The following is a 19,530-nucleotide window of genomic DNA, read 5'->3' on the forward strand; positions in this document are numbered from 1 at the left end:
ATTTATATTTGAGGTCAAGGAGACAAACACATTGGTTTTGGTGGTGGGGGTGGGGAGAGGGTTGGTCTTTGTTTTTTAAGGTTTGGGTACTTAATAGTGGTCTAGCTATTGCCGGCTTTGTGCTCAGGAGTGGCCCCTCACAGTACAACAGAGACACATGTGGTATGAGGATTTAAATAGATGGAAGGCGAACACCTTAACCTCTTGATTAGCTCTTGGGCCTACAATATTTTGGGGGCGTGAGGGGCACACTCAGCAGCCAGGAGTAAGCACTCTGTACTCAGGGATCACTCCTAGCGAGACTTGGGAGACTGGATTAGGTGCCAGGTATTGAACCCAGGTTAGCCATGTGCTAGGCAATCTCCCTTCCTGCTATACTCTCTCTGGCTCCAGCCCACCCGTTGTTATTCTTGAAACTGTATTTCATTGCCATATTTACGACTTTATTCTTACTTGAAGCTTTTTTTTTAACCTGTATTGCAGTTCGTCAAGAACAGGAATTAAGAAATGGAGGAGCAATAGATAAAAAACTAACTACCCTTGCAGATCTGTTCCGGCCGCCCATTGATTTGATGCATAAAGGCAGCTTTGAAACAGTAAGTTACTAAGTGATTTCAAGCTTTTTGAATGGATCCTTTTGCAATTCTTTGCAAAAATACTGCCTTTTTTACTCTTATAAGAGCAAAAAGTTTTTCGTATATAGAAAACTAGCATCTTAATAGAGATTGTTTTTTATTTCTGTTTTTAATTTTTTTTATTTTATAATGTAGGTCACAAGATTTGATTGCATTTAATATTCAAAAACTAATCCCACCTCCATTACACCTTCCCACCACCATATTTTGGATGTTTCCATCCCGAACCCCAACCCCTGCCCCAAAACAATAAGATATTTTGTCATGAAAAACCACTGAAAATGCTACAAAAAAGTTTCCTTTGAGGAAAGAGTGTGAAGATTGTTGTATTTCACCCAGGGGCCATTAAGCCCTTCTGTAACAGATCACTAACATGTTGTTAAAGGTTGGGCCTTGTGTGCTTATATCTGTAAAAAAAAAAAAAAAATTCCCGTTAAGATTGGTTGCCTCCTACTTTGAACCCCATCAAATGTGGTGCAGTACTCTTGTAGTATGGGTGGTGTGTGGTGTGTAGTGTTGTGTGGCTGCAAATGGAGCTGTGCAGGAATAGGTTCACTCATGGGTGAGGCTCAGCTTGAGAATGTGGAGAGCGTCCGTGAGCATGGTGGCAGTTGAGTTCTGGAGATTTTTGGGTCCCTTGGGGTAGGGAGGAGTCTCACCCGTCCCCCTCCAGGGTGCCTTGAATGAAATAGCCTGACGTGGTGGGGGTCCAGCGGCATGGTTATGGTGAGGGACATGTTATGCTCCCTTCCGGGAGAGAAGGACATGAAACACTGGATCGTGGCCGATGATGACATTATCTGGTGCCAGCCAGAGGTGGTTTTTTGGCTGTTTTTTATTTTTAACAGCAGTATATGAGATAGATTGCTTGGTAAATTCCATTGATTAGCCTTGGTTTTTTGTTTTTTTTTGTTTTTTTTTTTTTTTTGCTTTTGTGGGGATGGGGGGGTTGGACAACACTTAGCTGTTCTTAAGACTTACTCTTGGCCCTGCGCTCAGGGATCACACCTGCTAGGCATGGGGGGCAGAAGGGTCTTCAGCGATTGAATCTGGGTCAACCACGTGCCAATGCCACATGTTGTACTTGCTGTACTGTCTCCAATTAAGACAGTGTAATTATGTAATGCCCCAAAGCTGGGGTAGGTGGTGGAAGTGGGAGCCGGGAGAGGGGGAGAAAGAACAGTGCTTGCCACACAGGCAGGTGGGGTGTGAGGATAGGCTGGTAGAAGAGAAACTGGAACCTTTGGTGTCAGAAATGTGGTGGAGGGGAATGTGATGAAGGAACTGGTGTTGGAACATTGTATGACTGAAACCCAGTCATGTTCAACCTTGTAACTGTATCTCACTGCGATTCAATTAAATATTTTTTTAAAAAAAGATAATGATTATCGTCTGTATACTTAAAGATATGCTGCTTCCTAGATACAAGTTATTTCACTGTGTTTTATGCTTTTTTTCTCCTCTCCATCGTTTTTCTTGCTTATATTGTTGTTGTAGAAGTAATTATATTTTATATGATTTCTTTCTCGTTGTACCCCTTGATACCCTATCTGTGTTTTTGTTACTGCTGCTATAATGACTCAGAGTCACAGAAGCACCTGGTGCTTGTACATTTAGTTGTGTTTTCCAAGGGCCAAATAGAATTTTTGGTAAGGAAACTGAAGCACTCCTTACAGATTCTTTGCTTGCAACACTTGATTATAGTGCTTACCAGAGGCCATCTTTGGGGGTTTTTGGTTTATTTATTTATTTATTTTTTGCCTTTTGGGTCACACCCAGTGATGCATAAGGGTTATTCCTGGCTCTGCACTCAGGAATCAGTCATTCCTGGCAGTGCTCAGGGGACCATATAGGATGCTGGTAATTGAACCCGGATTGGCTGCGTGCAAGGCAAATGTCCTACCCACTGTATTATCACTCCAGCCCCGCCAGAGGCCATCTTGTTCCTTATATATGCTTACCAAAGGTTGTACTTATATATTTATTTATTTTTGCTTTTTGGGTCACACCCAGCGATGCACAGGGGTTACATCTGGTTCTGCACTCAGGAATTTCCCCTGGCAGTGCTCAGGGGACCATATGGGCTGCTGAGAATTGAACCCGGGTCAGCCGCGTGCAAGGCAAACGTCCTACCCGCTGTGCTATTGCTCCAGCCCCAAGAGATTGTACTTACTGACTGTTGTGCTCACATACCATTTTTAGATGTCTTGCTTGACAGGAAGGACTTTTATGTTGTGGTGAGAACCACAACTAAATATATAAATATTTTTATACTTTAAAACAAGCTTTTGGCTAATTAATACCTTCCTGGCTCAGTACAGGGATTTTTCATTTTAGAACCTGGGCTTTTATCTGTGGAATCTGTATTGAATATTGAAAAGTGATTTTTTTTCCTGGATATTCATACCAAAATATAGGATGGCAATATTTATAAAACCGTGTGAACGTGAGGCTCGTCCGAGCATGTGGACCGTGGTTTTAAGCATGGCTGTGGCTGGATTTCAGAGGTCTTCAGCTGCCAGGGCTCTGCTTGGGGCGGGGAGGGAAACTCAACGTGTCCCGCTCCAAGGGGCCCCAGTGAGGACAGCCAGGCGCTGGGGCAGGAAATTGTGCGTTGTTCTCTTATGGAAGCTTGACTTTATAGTCTCTGGATCTTGGCCGTTGATGGGATGGGATTACATGGTGCCCGGGGCAGTTGGTGGGTGTAACGTCTAGCTATTGGAAGATGTGGGATCTGGGTGAAGGAGACCCAGTCCCGATCCGAGCAGGCTTGGAGATCTCAGCCCCAGGTCCCGCATACCTGGATTCCTTTACTGATTCCTTCACCCAGATCCCCCGTCTTCCAGTAGCTCTGTGTTTTACCCACCAACTGCCCCTGACGCCATGTAATCCCATCAACGGCCAAAACCCATAGACTATAAAACCAAGCTCCCGGAAGCGCATGGCTCCATTTACAGCCATGCGACCTCTTATTGTCTAGTTCTCGCTCTCAGAGAACCCAGCAGGCTACTGAGAGTATCCTGCCCGCACAGCAGAGTCTGGCAAGCTCCCCGTGGCGTATTCGATATGCCAAAACCCAGTAACAATGATGGGTCTCATTCCCCTGACCCTGAAAGAGCCTCCAATGTGGCAGTTGCTAAAATCTCAGGGCTAGGATGAATGGAGATGTTACTGCTGCCTCCTCGAGGAAATCGATGTACAACGGGATGACAATGACAGTGACAGTGAGAGTGTGAACGTGTTTAAAGATTTTCTTTACCTTCATTTCTCAATAAAAATGCATTCTTCAACTGTTATTTACTTTAAGGCTCAGTTGAATTTTACTATGTTCCTTATCCACACTTATTTGAAAAATAATATTGTTCAGGGACACAGCTATTCAGAAATCTGACTGTCATTGCTTCTGCTAAAGGTCTGAAGTAGAAGTATTTGCTCTTTTTGGATTTTTGCCATTCTTTCCCTAGTCAGGAATATTCCTTGGGTATTTGTGGTGATGAGGAACTGTGAGGTTAAAAAAGTATGCATTCGCAATTAATACTTGTTCTGTAAGCTGGGGAAACACTCTTAGAGATAGTTGAAATTCTCATAGTTGGAATTCTCTTTGACCCTGTAAATATATATTTTGAAATCCACTCGTAAGAAAGCAGTACTAAGAGAAAAAACCCTCAGTGGCGTTTATTAAAATGTTAGGGAGTAGTTTTATAAAATAGAATTAGCATATGCTTAAAAATGTAGATAAATATATTTTTTAATGTGTATAGAAAATATCGAAGGAAAAACAGCATTAGAAGAGACAATACAATAGAATCAAGTAACTTACTAAGTTTGTAGAATCTATTTCAGGTGCAAAACATACAATAAAAACCTGTTACAATCAATAGCAATGAACAAAGAAAAATTCTTTTTTTGGGGGGGGCATAACCATCAGTGTTCAGGGCACTCAGGGATTATACCTGGCAGTCCAGGGGGTCCATATAGAGTTCCCAGGGACCCAGTTAGGGTTGGCTGCTTGTAAGGCAAGTTCCTACCTGCTATTCTATCTCTCCAGCCTCAAAGAAAAGTTCTTTTAAATTAAAATAAGGGTGTGGGAAGATAACTCAAAGGATAGAAGCACTTAGGAGTCTTGGGTTCAATCCTCCCACCACATGGTCCCCTGAGCACTACCAGGAAATTTCTTGAGTTCTGACATGCCACCTCTTCCCTACCCACCAGATAATAATAAAACGGGATTTGGTTTAGAGAATTCTTTTAAAGGGGCAGTATAATTATGTACATGTACAAATTTTTATGAATAGTTTCTATTTTCTGAAAACACTTTTTTTTAAAAATATAGGAGTACTGCTATTTATTCAGCCACTGATTAGGCTGATTGAATTGGGCATGAACTCCACCTTACATTTTTTTTTCATTTTTTATAATTTTATTTATTGAATCACCGTGAGAGCAGTTACAAAGCTTTCGGGTTTAAGTCTTGGTCATACAATGAAACACCCGTACCTTCACCAGTGCCCATTCTCCACCCCCAAAAATCCGGGTATACCCCCATCCCACACCCTCTGCCTGTGGGGCAGATAATTTCCACATTACTCTCTCTCTACTTTGATTACATTTAATATTCTGACACCTGAACCACCATTATTATTTGGGATTATACCCCAATACTTGGATATGCCAAAAAGGCAACAGTAGACAATTTGTTTTCTATTGCTGGTTATGAATAACATGTTGTCACAATAGTAGCCGCACAATTTTGAAATTCCGAAATTTTAACAAATCTGGAGGGATTTCTGCCAAAACCTGTTGGGGTCCGAGATTTGTTCCTGAGTCTCTGGGATCATGGCCGTTTAGCAGTTTGATCAGGAGCCAGAGAGGCCGTTCATGGGCGGTAACTCGGATCTCGTTGGGATGGGGAGGAAAGGGCCGGCTCCACCCTCATCCTGTGAGGCCCCACGTATCTCGTCACTGTGGCCCAAACCTGACTATCCAGTGGTCTCTGCAAGATGGCGGCCACCAAACCTCCAGGGGAAACAGGCCAAGGCATAAAACCTATTCCCACCTGGGGTGGCCTGGCGCCGGTAACCTACTGCTGGGACAGGACGCAGTTCTGCCAAAAGCCACTGGGTTTTGAGATTTGTTTCTGAGTCTCTGGGATCATGGCCATTAAGAAGCTTGATCAGGAGCCAGAGAGGCTGTTCGTGGGCGGCAGCTCGGGGTCTCGTTGGGACGTGGAGGAACGGGCCAGCTCCACCCCCATCCTGTGAGGCCTCACGTGTCTCATCACTGCGGGCCCAAACCTGACTGTACAGTGGCCTTTGGTGGATGGCAGCCACCAAGCTGCCAAGGGGGAGCAGGCGGAAAGACAGCACCCTTTCCCCCCTGAGTTGGTCCTGTGACAATAACCTACTATGCCGTCCAGACGCTTTCTGCCAAAAAAGCCACTGGGTTTCGAGATTTGTTTCTGAGTCTCTGGGATCATGGCCATTTAACAGCTTGATCAGGAGCCAGAGAGGCAGTTCGTGGGCGGCGACTTTGGGTCTCGTTGGGATGGGGAGGAAAGGGCTGGCTCCATCACCGTCCCATGAGGCCCCACGTGTCTCGTCACTGCGGGCCCAAACCTGACTTTCCAGTGGCCTCTGGAGGATGGTGGCCACTGGGACGCCAGGAGGAACAGGCCAAGGCATGAAACCTATTCCCACCTGGAGTGGCCCAGTGCCAGTAACCTACTGCAAGGACCGGGCGCATTTCTTCCAAAAGCTGTTGGGTTTCGAAATTTGTTTCTGAGTCTCTGGGATCATGGCCGTTAAGCAGTTCAGTCAGGAACCAGAGAGGCCATGCCTCCTATTATATAGCTGAGCTGGAGGTGGTTTGTGGGTGTGCCTCCCACATACCTAATTTTTGGCCGTTTACTTTTTTGGTAAAGTTTGGGTCTGGCCAAAGACACAGCAGCAATTTTGGAGTATCTGGAAGTTTGAAGACACCATCAGGCTGCTGATGCACTCACCTCACGGGTACAGATTGACTTGCTGGCAGCACCATACCCCCTGAAAACTCTTAAATGTCACACTTCAGGAGAAAAAACTGTAATTTTTTTCTTTTTTTTTCTTTCTTTTTTTTATTAGTGAAACACCATGAGGTACAGTTGTAGTCTTACAAACTTTCATGATTGGGTTTCAGTTTTACAATGATCGAGTACCCATACCTCCACCAGTGCCCGTTCTTCACCACCAATGATCCCAGTAGCCCTCCCACCCCATCCACCCCACCCCACCCCACCCTACCTTTGTGGCAGGGCATTCCCTTTTGCTCACTCTTTCCTTTAGGGTGCTGTAGTTTGCTGTAGAGGAATTAAGTGGCCATCGTGTTCTGTCTATAGTCTACTTTCAGCAAAAACTGTAATTCTATTAAAGTCAGTTTCTGAATTCTGAAATATCATTTTCAATTACCAGAGGCAAATGGTATGTAACTTTTATAGGCAAAAGAGTGTGGCCAGATGCAAAATAAGTGGCTGATGATAAATATTCAAAATGTACAAGACTTTGCATGCCAGTGCCTCAATCGTGACGTATGGAGCAATGAATCTGTGAAGAATATTATCCGGGAACATTTTATTTTCTGGCAGGTGAGATTTTTTTGTAGTATTTTATTTCTCTAGCATGGGATGTTAAGAAGGAGGAATTAGTTTACAAACCGAGGAAAAATTAGTAACTTAGTTAAATTCTCAACATGAAAAGGTGAAACCACTGATAATGACTGAAACAAAAAAGAAAAGAAAAAAGAAAAGTGAAGCACTGAAGAACTTTAAAGAGAAGGGTGAAAGCCATATCTTAGAAGGGTTTAAGCATCTTATTATTCAGTAATATTCAGCTATGGTGTTCAGTAGACATATAATGTAAGCTCTGTAAATAATTAAAATTATTTAACAGGTAATGGAACTGAAGCAATAGCACAGTGGGTAGGGTGTTTGCCTTGCACACAGCCAACCCGGGTTTGATTCCCAACATCCCATATGGTTCCCTGAGCACCTCCAGGAGTAATTCCTGAGTGTAGAGCCAGGAATAACCCCTGTGCAACGCCGGGTGTGACCCAAAAAGCAAAAAAAAAAAAAAATTAATAGGTACAAAACAGATGGAAAGAACTATGTTAAAACTTGATATATCTAATACAAAACTAATTTTAATGATGTATTTTTATTTAGGGGTCAGTCATTAAGTGCTTATTGTTTTTGTTTTTGTTTTTTCTTTTTGGGTCACACCTGGCGATGCACAGGGGTTACTCCTGGCTCATACATTCAGGAATTACTCCTGGCAGTGCTCGGGGGACCATATGGGATGTTGGGAATCAAACCCGGGTCGGCTGCGTGCTTTGACTCCAGCCCCCATTCATTAAGTCTTTAAGACCTGATATTTAGTAGCTTAGCTCACTTGGAATTGGCAACATTTCAAGTTTTTTACTAGTACATATTCTACTGACTGGGGTGGAACAATAGCACAGCAGTAGCGCGTTTGCCTTGCACACGGCTGACCCAGGTTCGATTCCTCTGCCCCTCTCGGAGAGTCCCACAAGCTGCCGAGAGTATCCCGCCCTCATGGCAGAGCCTGGCAAGCTCCCCGTGGCATATTTGATATGCCAGAAACAACAAGTCTCATAATGGAGACTTACTGGTGCCCGCTCAAGCAAATCGATGAACAACAGGAATACAGTGCTACAGTGCAGTGCTATTCTGTTGACTGGTATTGTTGATGGTGCTAATGTAGATCTTAAAATACTGGGGGAGACATTTGTATTTTACTGTGAGTTTGATTTTCTTTGTGGCGTTGGACTTGTCACTTAATCTTGTTGGCTCTAATTTCTTTTTAAAATTGCCAGGCTAAGATTAGCACTGTAGCACTGTCCTTCCGTTGTTTATCAATTTGCTCGATTCAGCACCAGTAACATCTCCATTGGGAGACTTGTTGCTACTTATCTTGGCATATCGAGCACGCCACGAGGAGCTTGCCAGGCTCTGCTGTGCAGGGGGGATACTCTCGGTAGCTTGCGGGCTCTCCGAGAGAGATGGAGGAATCGAACCCGGGTTGGCCGCGTGCAAGGTAAACTCCCTACCCGCTGTGCTATCGCTCTAGTGGAAGCTAAGATTAAATGATCTTAAATGAACCAGATTAAGTGATCTGGTTTCAGTTTTTATTTTATAAAAAAAATTACAGGAAATTGAAATTTCTATGTATATAATTTTTTTTTCACTTTAAGGTATGCTCTTGATGCTATATCATACTTTAAAATTCCCTAAATTCAGTATATTTTTTTCTAATTGTATCCTTTATTCAATGACTGTTGCTTAAGAATCTCTTTGCTTATGACTGTTCAAAGCTTATAATTTTAATATGTTGTGACTCACTAAGACATATATGGTTGAGTCATATAACATAGGTGATCAGATAAGAAAGAAAGAGCAGGGTGTCAGAAAGTAGTCTCAGAATAGGAGCCTTGCTTTTGATCCCCAGTATTACATAGTCACCCAGACACTGATCTCAGAATAGTATCTGAGCATCACTGCATGTGGCCCAAAATAGGAAGAGCAATATCTTTTCTGAACTAGGAAGGAAGACTCGAGGGGTCTTAGAGCAGAAAGTTGAAACTAATTTTCCTCTTTAACGTGGGGGTGAGAACCCAATATATCTGAAAGTTATCTTTGGAGTGGATAAAATTGATGCTTTTTTAGAAACTGATTTTATTTTTAATTTATCGATGATTTAACAGGTTTATCACGACAGTGAAGAAGGTCAGAGATACATACAGTTTTATAAGCTAGGAGATTTTCCCTACGTGTCTATCTTGGATCCACGGACAGGTAAGATTTCTATCAACTTACAGCTTTAACCTCGTCTGTCTTTCTGTTAACCTAAATAATTGACTTTTAATATTTGATTTCAGTTTTAGAGTTGTTTGTAATAATTTAGGTGTTTTATTGTTCATGTCTTTTAGAACTATTTAAATATCTATTGAATTATGTATTTAGGGAGTCTCTTTCTGGGAGTATTTTTATATTTGTGCCATTCTGTTCTTTCAGAGGACAATACTTACATATAACATATACATTATTCGTATTTATTTTATGACGAACCACTGAAGAAAAATGGTAGTTTTCTATACTTTTAAACTGAAGGTCTCTCAAAAGGCTGAAGCTCTTTTCAATGCCTGGCATGTATAGGCCCTAGATTTGATACCCAGTCTACTTAACATTGCTTGGGTGACCCAAGTCAGTCCCAGTACTGCTGAACATTAGAAAATTATTAGCTTATCAGGCCAGGTATTGCTTGGAATGGCTTCAGGGCTCCTGGACACTGCTTGGAGGAACTCCCTCTTCTCCACAAAAGAGAAAGATAAAATATTTATTATGTATTGGTTGTAATTCTCCCAAAGAAGAAAAGGATAGAACCACTTTTATTACTTGATTTGGTGGGAAAAGAGGTCTCCCAAGGCACCTAGGGCTCATTCCTTGTGATACTCTGCCAAACAACCTGGTAGTTAGTTGTTAATATCCCAGGATGTTTGGGGGAATTCCACATCCCTCACCCAGTGATATTTGAGAGGCCATGTGGTACTAGGTATTGAACCTGCCTTGCATGCACCCTAACCTCTGTACTGTCTCCCTGGCCCTATTGGTTTGTTTTGTTTTTGTTTTTGTTTTTCTTTTTTGCTTTTTGGGTCACACCCGGCAATGCACAGGGGTTACTCCTGGCTCTGCGCTCAGGAATTACCCCTGGCGGTGCTCAGGGGACCATATGAGATGCTGGGAATCGAACCCGGGTTGGCTGCGTGCAAGGCAAACGCCCTACCCGCTGTGATATTGCTCCAGCCCCCCTGTTGGTTTTTATATAGATACAGTTTTGCTGAATTTCTCCTTCCTAATTGGCAGTGACACCAACTGGCAAGACAGTTGCCCCATCATGATGTCTGGAAAGTATTGTTATTATATGAGTTATGAAGGCAACTGTAACAAGAAGATGACAGGTGGTAATATAATCTTACTACAGTTTAATTATTCATTTACAAAAGAAATAATGAGAGCTGGAGTTCAGGGAATAAAGCACTTGCTTTGCATACTGCTGGTCCAGGTTCAATTCCAGCACCACATGTTTCTTTGAGTACTGCCAGGAGTAAACCCTGAGTGCTGCAAGCGTGACTCAAGAAATAAACAGAAGTATTTGATGGGAATGTTCAGAAAATATTAGTTTAGCATATTTATATGTCCTGTTTTTTAATCTTTAGGTCAAAAACTGGTCGAGTGGCACCAGTTAGATGTATCTTCTTTCTTGGACCAAGTTACAGGTTTTCTGGGTGAACATGGGCAATTGGATGGACTCTCCAGCAGTCCTCCCAAAAAGTGTGCTCGTTCAGTAAGTATGACTTAAAAGTGATATTGGGAAATTAAATGCAATAGTATATATGCATCTTATATTAAATGTTTGAGGTTATGATGGTGCATAGGTGTTAGGTGTGTCCACATTTTGATTTAAATGTGAGTGTGTAAGTCTCTCTACATCATCAAGCAGTCTCAAAGGCCAGTTGAGTATCCAAGAATCCATTTCAGTTCTTAAACTGGGTAACTGGAAGTGGTATCAAATTCCACAGGTGAAAGGCTCGATCTCCCAAGACTACCTTCTACTTCAGACAAAGTAGGGAAACCCAGGCAGTTAACCTCTACTTCTCAAAAAAAATTGATTACAAATTGAAGTTCCTATTACCTTCTCAGACTTCAGGTGCCTGTCTAAATCCAAATTATTACCTACTTCTGATACCCCTTTCTCAGGTTAAAATTTTTTAGAATGTGCACACAATTCAGGAAACCTATTTTCTCAGTATGTTGCTGGTTTATTACAAAGGATGTGAGTTAGATCCTGATGAATAGAAGCTTAGGAAAAATGTCATGGAACTTCATGCCTTCATTGAACTGGTCATAACTTTCCTCCCTCTCCCCATTATTGTTTTTGTTCAGGAACCTATAATTTCTTCTAAGCTCCTCCTTTTTGGTGTTTGATGAGGCTTTGTTACCTAGGCGTGATTGATTAAGTCATTGACAATTGAACCAAATTTCTTGCCCCTCCCACTCTATGGAAAGTGCCACACTGATCGATAGTTTTCTCTCACATCCAGTTCTTCAGGTATTTTCTTAGTACTTTCATTAATGTACTGAAAATCACTTTTCTGATTAGAATACTTAAACAATTTCAAGGACTTTTGGAAAGCTGTAAAGCAGGACTGTTGAATGAAGACCACGTGTGTATAAGAAATATATATATTTTAGTGTCTGAACCACCAAATTGTTTCTTTAAAAAAACCCACATTATCTCAGTGGTAAAGATAGTAAACACTGCATTGTTATAATTGTGGCTATACCATCATAAAAAACTTATATATTGATGATTTCCCATGTAAAGGTTTGTTATCTCAGTGAAATGATATTCATATTCTCAGTCTCCCTTGCAGCCAGGGTTCAAGCACTTACGTGAGACCTGGTTTTAGAAGTAGGCAATGTGAATATGTACCAGTGAGCAGGAGGACTGATCTGGCAAGTTTGGTGACAGGAAGCACTGCCAAGATTTTGGTATCCAGATTTAAGCAGCTATGGAAGTGAAGAAATGATATTTTTGCTAGAATAACTCTCAGGATAGCTAGACATTTTTACTGGTTAAATGTAACCTGACTCATTGAGCCATAGAGAAATACTGATTTATTTGTAATTTGATGTTATTAATAAGATCTGTTTGTTATTTGGTATTGATATTAGTTGTAAGTTATGGGGACCTTCATGTTAGTTGTAGGAGCTGTTCAAATTTGATGGCCCTGAGGATAAATGTAGTTTTCAGGGAGTCCACTTACGGAAGGGCAACGATGGCTCCTTGCCGTAGGATGACTCTAACGATGGTGGCTTGCCAAGGGATGGTATAGAATTCTATTTCTTTCTTGTTAAATTGTATTGCTTGGAAGTGTATCTCCTGGATTCTTTACTGTTCTACATTTGTTTCTCCCACCCCGGCTTCCCTTTGTTGTTGCTCTGATGACTTGGAGTTGCACACATTCCTGGGTGCAGTGCTTGCATCATATACTTGAGCTCACAAGGATTGTACTCTACTTAGTTGTGATGTCTGTACACATGCTTGCTAGGAGTTGACACATTTTAGATGTGTGTATGTTCCTGGGAGGGATAGGAGGGCCTTCAGTGCCCACATAGATGCCCTTCAGGGATCACACTCCCTAGCCACAGTGCTTACACATCTTTTAATTTTGTTTGCTGAGGGTTATATCCCTTAGTCATGCACATACATCTGGCTACTGTGCAGCCATAAATCTCTGGGAATCAAAAACTACCAGTTATAAGGTTCAGCTCATTTTCAGCACATGTAGCAGCACTTCAGATTCAACACTGATTATCTGCTTGCATGGCAAGTATTCTAAGCCGCTGAGCTTTATACTCCAGCTCCACTTTTTTCTTTTTTTTTCCTTAATTACTCATAGATGTTGTAGTGCAGAAACAAAGCATTTTACCCTTATGTTTTTGTTTATACATAGAGAAGTTCTTGTTAGAACACTTTTTTGAGGGCGGCTTTGGGCTCCCCAGCAGTGCTCAGGGCTTATTTCTGACTCTCCATCATGTCTCAGGCATCACTCCTGGCAGGCCGGGGAACCATGTGGGGTGCCAGGATTGAATCTGGATCAGCCATGTGCAAGGCAAGCACCTTATCTACTACACTATCTCTCCAGCCCTCTGGTGAAATGCCTTCCTTCCTTCCTTCCTTCCTTCCTTCCTTCCTTCCTTCCTTCCTTCCTTCCTTCCTTCCTTCCTTCCTTCCTTCCCCTTCCTTCCTTGCTTCTTTCCCCTTCCTTCCTTCCTTCTTTCCCCTTCCTTCCTTCCTTCCTTCCTTCCTTCCTTCCTTCCTTCCTTCCTTCCTTCCTTCCTTCCTTCCTTCCTTCCTTCCTTCCTTCCTTCCTTCCCATCCAGCAGTGCTTAGGGGTTACTCCTGGGTCTGTACTCAGGAATTACTCCTGGCAGTGCTCGGGGGACCATATGGGATCCTGGAAATCGAACCTGGGTCGACCATGTGCAAGGCAAACTACCTGCTCCAGCCCCGGTAGAATGCTTTTCTAAGGCATTTTTTTAAAAACCAGAGAATTTTTTATTATCACCATACTATAACTGCTTATCTTTATAGACATAAAATTGATACATACTGTCACAAACTGGAGCCTTAGCTCTCTGAGTTGCTAAATTTCAACAAAAATTGAGTTTATAGTCTCACTAGATTAAGACACCAAGTAGAAAGAGTAAGACAATAAATTGAATAAATACTTAGGAATAGTTTGGGTTCTGGAACCTCAGATACCTCTTCAGTGTTATAAATTTTTATCAGCTTTTGCAAGAAAAACACCAGCAAATAAAGACTTAAACAAGGAATACAGCTACATTTCTCATCAAGTTCAAAGAAAAGTCTTGTAGTACTTGATTTGTGGAGATGTTATCTAGGAACCAAGTGTTTCCTATTCTCTCCATTATCTCCTTCCTTAGTATTGGCCTGTGGTCACAGCCTAATTTCCAGGTATTATATATCTAAGTGTGAACAGAGAGCAAGGGCTGTCACTCCTATTTAAAGATAAACATCCAGAAAATCATAGTTTTGCTTATTTTAGCAGATACCTCCTTGCACAAACATACTTGAGGTCTTATTTAGAAGGAAGCAAAGAAGTGGATGTGAGTTACAAGCATAGCTGTATTTGTCTAATGCCATTCTTTTAAAAATCAACCTACCTGAACACGCTCTTTATAGGTGTTTTCAGCCCAAACCACTGTACTACTTTGGGCACATCTACCAATATTTACTTTAGTATGTAAATGATGTTAACCTTAAGTTTATTTTATTTTAAATAGTTTCATTGCTTTGAAGTAAACATATTAAAGTATAATGCACAATGAATTAACCTGATTTAAAATTTACAAAATTTGTCAAGGTTTGCTGTATTTCTTGAAGTGTCTGTTCACTTCTCTGGCTCATTTTTAGAGATTCCATATCTTAATGAATTGTAAGGGTTTTTTGTGGGGTTTTTTTTTTTGTAGCTATAATAGATATTAGGTTTACAGATATTTTCTCCTATTCTGTTGCTTATTTATTTCACAATAGTTTATTTTGTAAAACAAATCTAAGCAATTTTTAGTATTTGTTTTTGTTTGTGGGTCACACCCAGATGTACTCAGGGGTTACTCCTGACACTGTACTCAGGAATCACTATTGGTGGACATGGGGGACTGGGATTGAACCCTGGGAGGCCACATGCAAGGCAAGTGCCCTATCTCTCTGGCCCCTTATTTGAGTTTCTGAATAGTCAATTAAAAAAAAATTCAGGCACTATGATTTAGAATACTATTAATAATAGAGTTTCAGTTATATAGTGTTCTAACACCACATCTCTCTCCACCCACCACATAAACACACACACACCTCTCACCCTTTTGGCCAACTCAGTTCTGTCGGCCAATTCTTAAGGTCTGTTACCATTGACCATTTGCAATACCTTACTATGTTTTTTTATATTTAACATATTATTTAAATTTTTTAATAAATAGCATCTAACTTATCAGCTTAAGTCTCTTAAGAGATCTTAGCCTAACCCAGCTCTTAAGTAAGTGATCCACTTTGAATATGGTATTTGGGTGAGGATTAGTTGGATTATTTGGTATGTTTGCATATGGCAATAAACTTGTCCCAGTACTGATTGTTAAAGATTATTCTTTCTCCCTTGAATAGTTTTCTCATCTTTGCCAAAATTTAAACATATAGTATAGGGTTAAAGTACTTTACTTGCATGCAACCAATCACATTCTAATGCTGTGCTGTCTCCACTCCCACTCCCCCAAAATTTGATCATGCATGATGTCGACTTTTGTTCTTTCTGGTGTTTGGTAAGTCTCTTTACACCAATAATTCATTGTTTGAATGATTGCTATAGCTTTATAATGTATCGTTAATTGTTTGGTTTAAGATTTGACTCTTTGTAATTGTTTTTGGTTATTTCAGGTACTTTACATTTCCATGTAAGATTTAGAAAGACTTGACATTTTTTTCACAAAGAAAACAACTGGGACTTTGGTTGGAATTGCACTTTGAAGAGAGTTAGCATCTTAACAATGAGTCTTTGGAAATGTGAACTTGGCTTATATTTCCATTAATTTAAATTTTCAATGTCTCAACAATACTTTGTAGTTTGTATACTGACCTTATAACTTGCATGCAGGTTACATGCTAGACTCACTTAACATTCCTAGTAACTTTTTGTAAATTACTTCTATTTTTTTTCCTGTATAAATGAGCTTGTTTTCAACAAATAACGAACTTACCATGCTTCTTTCTAATCTTTTATTGTCGTTTTGTGTGTGTGTGTGTGTGTGTGTATGTATATGTATGTATGTATGTATGTATGTTTTAAATTAAGGCTTCCAGTACAGTTAAATAGAAGTAGTAATACATCCATTTGTTTCTGGTGTTGAGGTAAAAGTATTCAATGTTTTATCTTTAGCTTTGATGTTATCTATATATATCTATAGATAGCACTTTATCATGTTGAGAGTTTCTTTTTCTTTCTGTTTGCCAGGTTGTTACTGAACCTGTTTTAGTGAATTCCGTTTTTGTAGGTTTTAATACTAAATCCACTTTGCATTCCAAGACTAAAACCTACTTTAGTTACAATGTATTATTTTTAAATATATGTTGTTAAATTTGCTAAAAATTCTGTCTCTCTATCCATGAGGTGCATTTATTTGTAGTTTTATTGGGGGGGGGGTTGTTTTTTTGTAATATCCAGTTTGAGCATTGAGCTAATTAATACTATTCTCAGTATGAATGGGAAGGGTTTCCTCCTCTGTTATCTCTTAAGTTGTATGTAGATGATAGTTTTTCCTTATATTTAGTGACTTCACCAGTGCAATCACCTGGGCACAGAGTTTTCATTGTGAGATGTTGTAAACTACAGATGCAATTTGATTAATAGATAGGGCCTGAGTTTTAGTATTGTGGTTTTTAGAAAATTTTCTGTTTCCCTTAAAAAGTCAGATATACTGACATAAAGTTATTTGTCATATTCCCTTTTTAAAATTATTTTTTAAAAAATTGTTCATGATGATTTGTTATAGACATTGAATATCCCAACACCAATTCTACCACCATTGCACCGTCTCAGCACCATTTTTTTTTTTTGGGTCACACCCGGCGATGCACAGGGGTTACTCCTGGATCTGCGCTCAGGACTTATCCCTGGTGGTGCTCAGGGGACCATATGGGATGCTGGGAATTGAACCCGGGTCTGCCGCGTGCAAGGCAAATGCCCTACCTGCTGTGCTATTGCTCCAGCCCCAGCACCATTATTTTTAATTTTCCCAACCAGCCCTTAAGCCTGCCCCCATGGAGGCCCTCAACAATTTATTTTATATTGCTTGTTATCAATAATTTGGTAAATGATTAAAAAAAATGTTTCCTTAGAAGAAAGTTAGTGAAGTCTGTTGTATCTCACAATCATCCAGACATATCTCAGCATTGGATTCATTAAGCCCTCGTATAAGAGATTACTAAGATGTTGTTGTAGGTTAAGACCTTTGTGTTTATATTTGGTTAATCAAGATTTTTTGGCTTCTAAATTTCATACCCTCCAATCTAGTATGCTATTCCTGGTTTATCAGAGTTGTAGAATAAGAAATGTCGCGTGGCCACATGGCCAAGCGCCAGAGGAAGTCTAAAATTTTTAATGGAGTAATACAGCTGGAGTTAAATTTTTAATTGGGTGGCAGCTTTGGGGCATGTTTGTGACTGCCGGGGCTTCTGAAAAATATGGGGAAAATAACCCATCCCTGACTCTAGGAAAGCACGGAGATTTCAGTCGCAAAACCTGCATACCTGAGTTTTTCCACAGATAGTTTCTGGATGAGGCTGGTGCCAGCCGGGAACATGGTGGTGATTCTGGAGTGTGGAGGTTTTCAGCTCTGTTTGGTGTGGGTATGTTGCTCACTTGTGCCCCCCTCCCGGGTGCCCCAGGTAACTCAGCCTTTCGCGGGGTCGAAAAGAATCTCTGCAACTTGTTCATCTCTTACGAGATTTACTTATGAATTTCTGGATCGTGGACAGTGAATGAGCTCACTTGGCATTGGAGATGGTTCATCTGTTTGTTATATTTCTTTGTTACTCTTTCAAAGACTAATATCTATACTGACATCTCCTCTCTGTCCTATTTTGGTTATTTATGGCTTCTTTTATTCTGAAAAACTAAGGGATTATCAGTTTTGTTGATCTTAAAGGAACAATTCTGGTTTCACTCATTTTTCTACTTTTTTTAGGTTATTGAATAGAGCTCAGTCTTTTTTCCGCTGAATATAGTATAAGTTCAATTTTATTTTCCTTTGTGGATACTTTTTTAAGATGAAACTAACCACAAATTTGAGATCACTTTAAATAGTTATTTAGTTCCATGTTTCTACTGTTTAGCTTGTACTGTCAATATTCTCTAGGGTTTTTTTTTTTTTAACTTTTTTATTTTTTTGCTTTTTGGGTCACACCCGGTGATGCCCAGGGGTTACTCCTGGCTCATACACTCAGGAATCACTCCTGGCAGTGCTCGGGGGACCATATGGGATGCTGGGAATCGAACCTGTGTCGGCCATGTTGGCTGTGTGCAAGGCAAATGCCCTACCCTTTGTGCTATCGCTCCAGCCCCCAGTTTTTTTTTAATGTAGGAGTACTGCTGTTTATTCAGCCACTGATTAGCTGATTAAATTGGGCATGAACTCCACCTTTTTTTTTCATAATTTCATTTTTTTCTTATATTTTATTTATTGAATCACTGTGGGAAAAGTTACTAAGCTTTCAGGTTTGTCTCGGTCATACAATGATCAAACACCTTTCCCTTCACCAGTACTCATTTTTCACCACCAAGAACCCCCCTCCCACCCTTCCCAATGCCTGTGAGGCAGATGATTTCTACTTAACTCTTCTCTACATTGATTACATTCATTATTTTGACAAAAGATGCACCATTATTGTTTAGAAACCCCCCCCCCCCCCAATCAGAATTGCTGAAAAGGCATTGTGAGATACTTTGTTTTCTATTGCTGGTTATGAGAATCATATAATCATATAATGATTTTGAATTTCTGCAAAGAGCCGGATAATTACGGTATTGGTTTCTGTATGTCTGGTGTTATGGCTGTGCCAGAGAGCCGCTCATGGGGGGCAACTCGTGACCTCGTTAGGGTGTGAAGGATGAGCCCGTACCGCCCCCCTTCCCATGAGACTGCAGTTGCCCCGTCACCGCTGGCTCATACCTAGCTTTCCTAGAAGCTCTGAGGCGGCAGCCACCTTGCTGCCAGGTGGGAAAAAGGCGGAAGGAAGCAAGACCCTTTCTCTCCCGGGGAGGCATGGCGCCGTAGTTTAAAGCATGACCCATTCACTTTTCTGCCACAAGCTGCCAGGCTGTGGATTAAGTCCTTTTGCCTCTGGAGCCATGGCCATGCCAGAGAGCCACTCGTGGGGGGCAACTCATGACCTCGGTAGGGTGTGAAGGACAAGCCGGTATCGCCACCCCTTCCCATGAGACTGCAGTTGCCCCGTCACCGCCGGCTCATACCTGGCTTTCCAATAAGCTCTGAGGTGGCGGCCACCTTGTGTGTGGTTCAGATGCATTTCTGCCGCTGGGTTTCAAGATTTGTTTCTGAGTCTCTGGGATGATGGCCGTTTAACAGCTTGATCAGGAGCCAGAGAGGCCGTTTGTGGGTGATGGCTTGGGGTCTCGTTGGGGTGGGGAGGACAGGACAGGCTCCATCACCATTCCATGAGGCCCCACGTGTCTTGTCACTGTGGGCCCA

At 41.2% G+C, this 19,530-nt stretch overlaps 1 protein-coding gene across 3 annotated transcripts in view; it reads left to right on the forward strand.

Annotated features, from left to right (window-relative positions):
• The window catches only part of UBXN7 (UBX domain protein 7), a 98,660-nt gene that overhangs the window by 56,501 nt on the left and 22,629 nt on the right, over positions 1-19,530 (forward strand). For all 3 annotated transcript variants that reach the window (XR_008794242.1, XR_008794243.1, XM_056127298.1), the window contains exons 5-8: positions 484-596; positions 7,108-7,254; positions 9,390-9,480; positions 10,902-11,029. Coding sequence is in view for 1 of the 3 variants with exons in the window: in XM_056127298.1 (XP_055983273.1) it covers positions 484-596; positions 7,108-7,254; positions 9,390-9,480; positions 10,902-11,029 (479 nt within the window). In the remaining 2 variants the exon portion in view is untranslated. The remainder of the gene's footprint in view (positions 1-483; positions 597-7,107; positions 7,255-9,389; positions 9,481-10,901; positions 11,030-19,530) is intronic.

Source organism: Sorex fumeus, unplaced genomic scaffold, assembly GCF_029834395.1.
Source record: "Sorex fumeus unplaced genomic scaffold, SorFum_2.1 ptg000063l, whole genome shotgun sequence".
Taxonomy (NCBI): Eukaryota; Metazoa; Chordata; class Mammalia; order Eulipotyphla; family Soricidae; genus Sorex; species Sorex fumeus.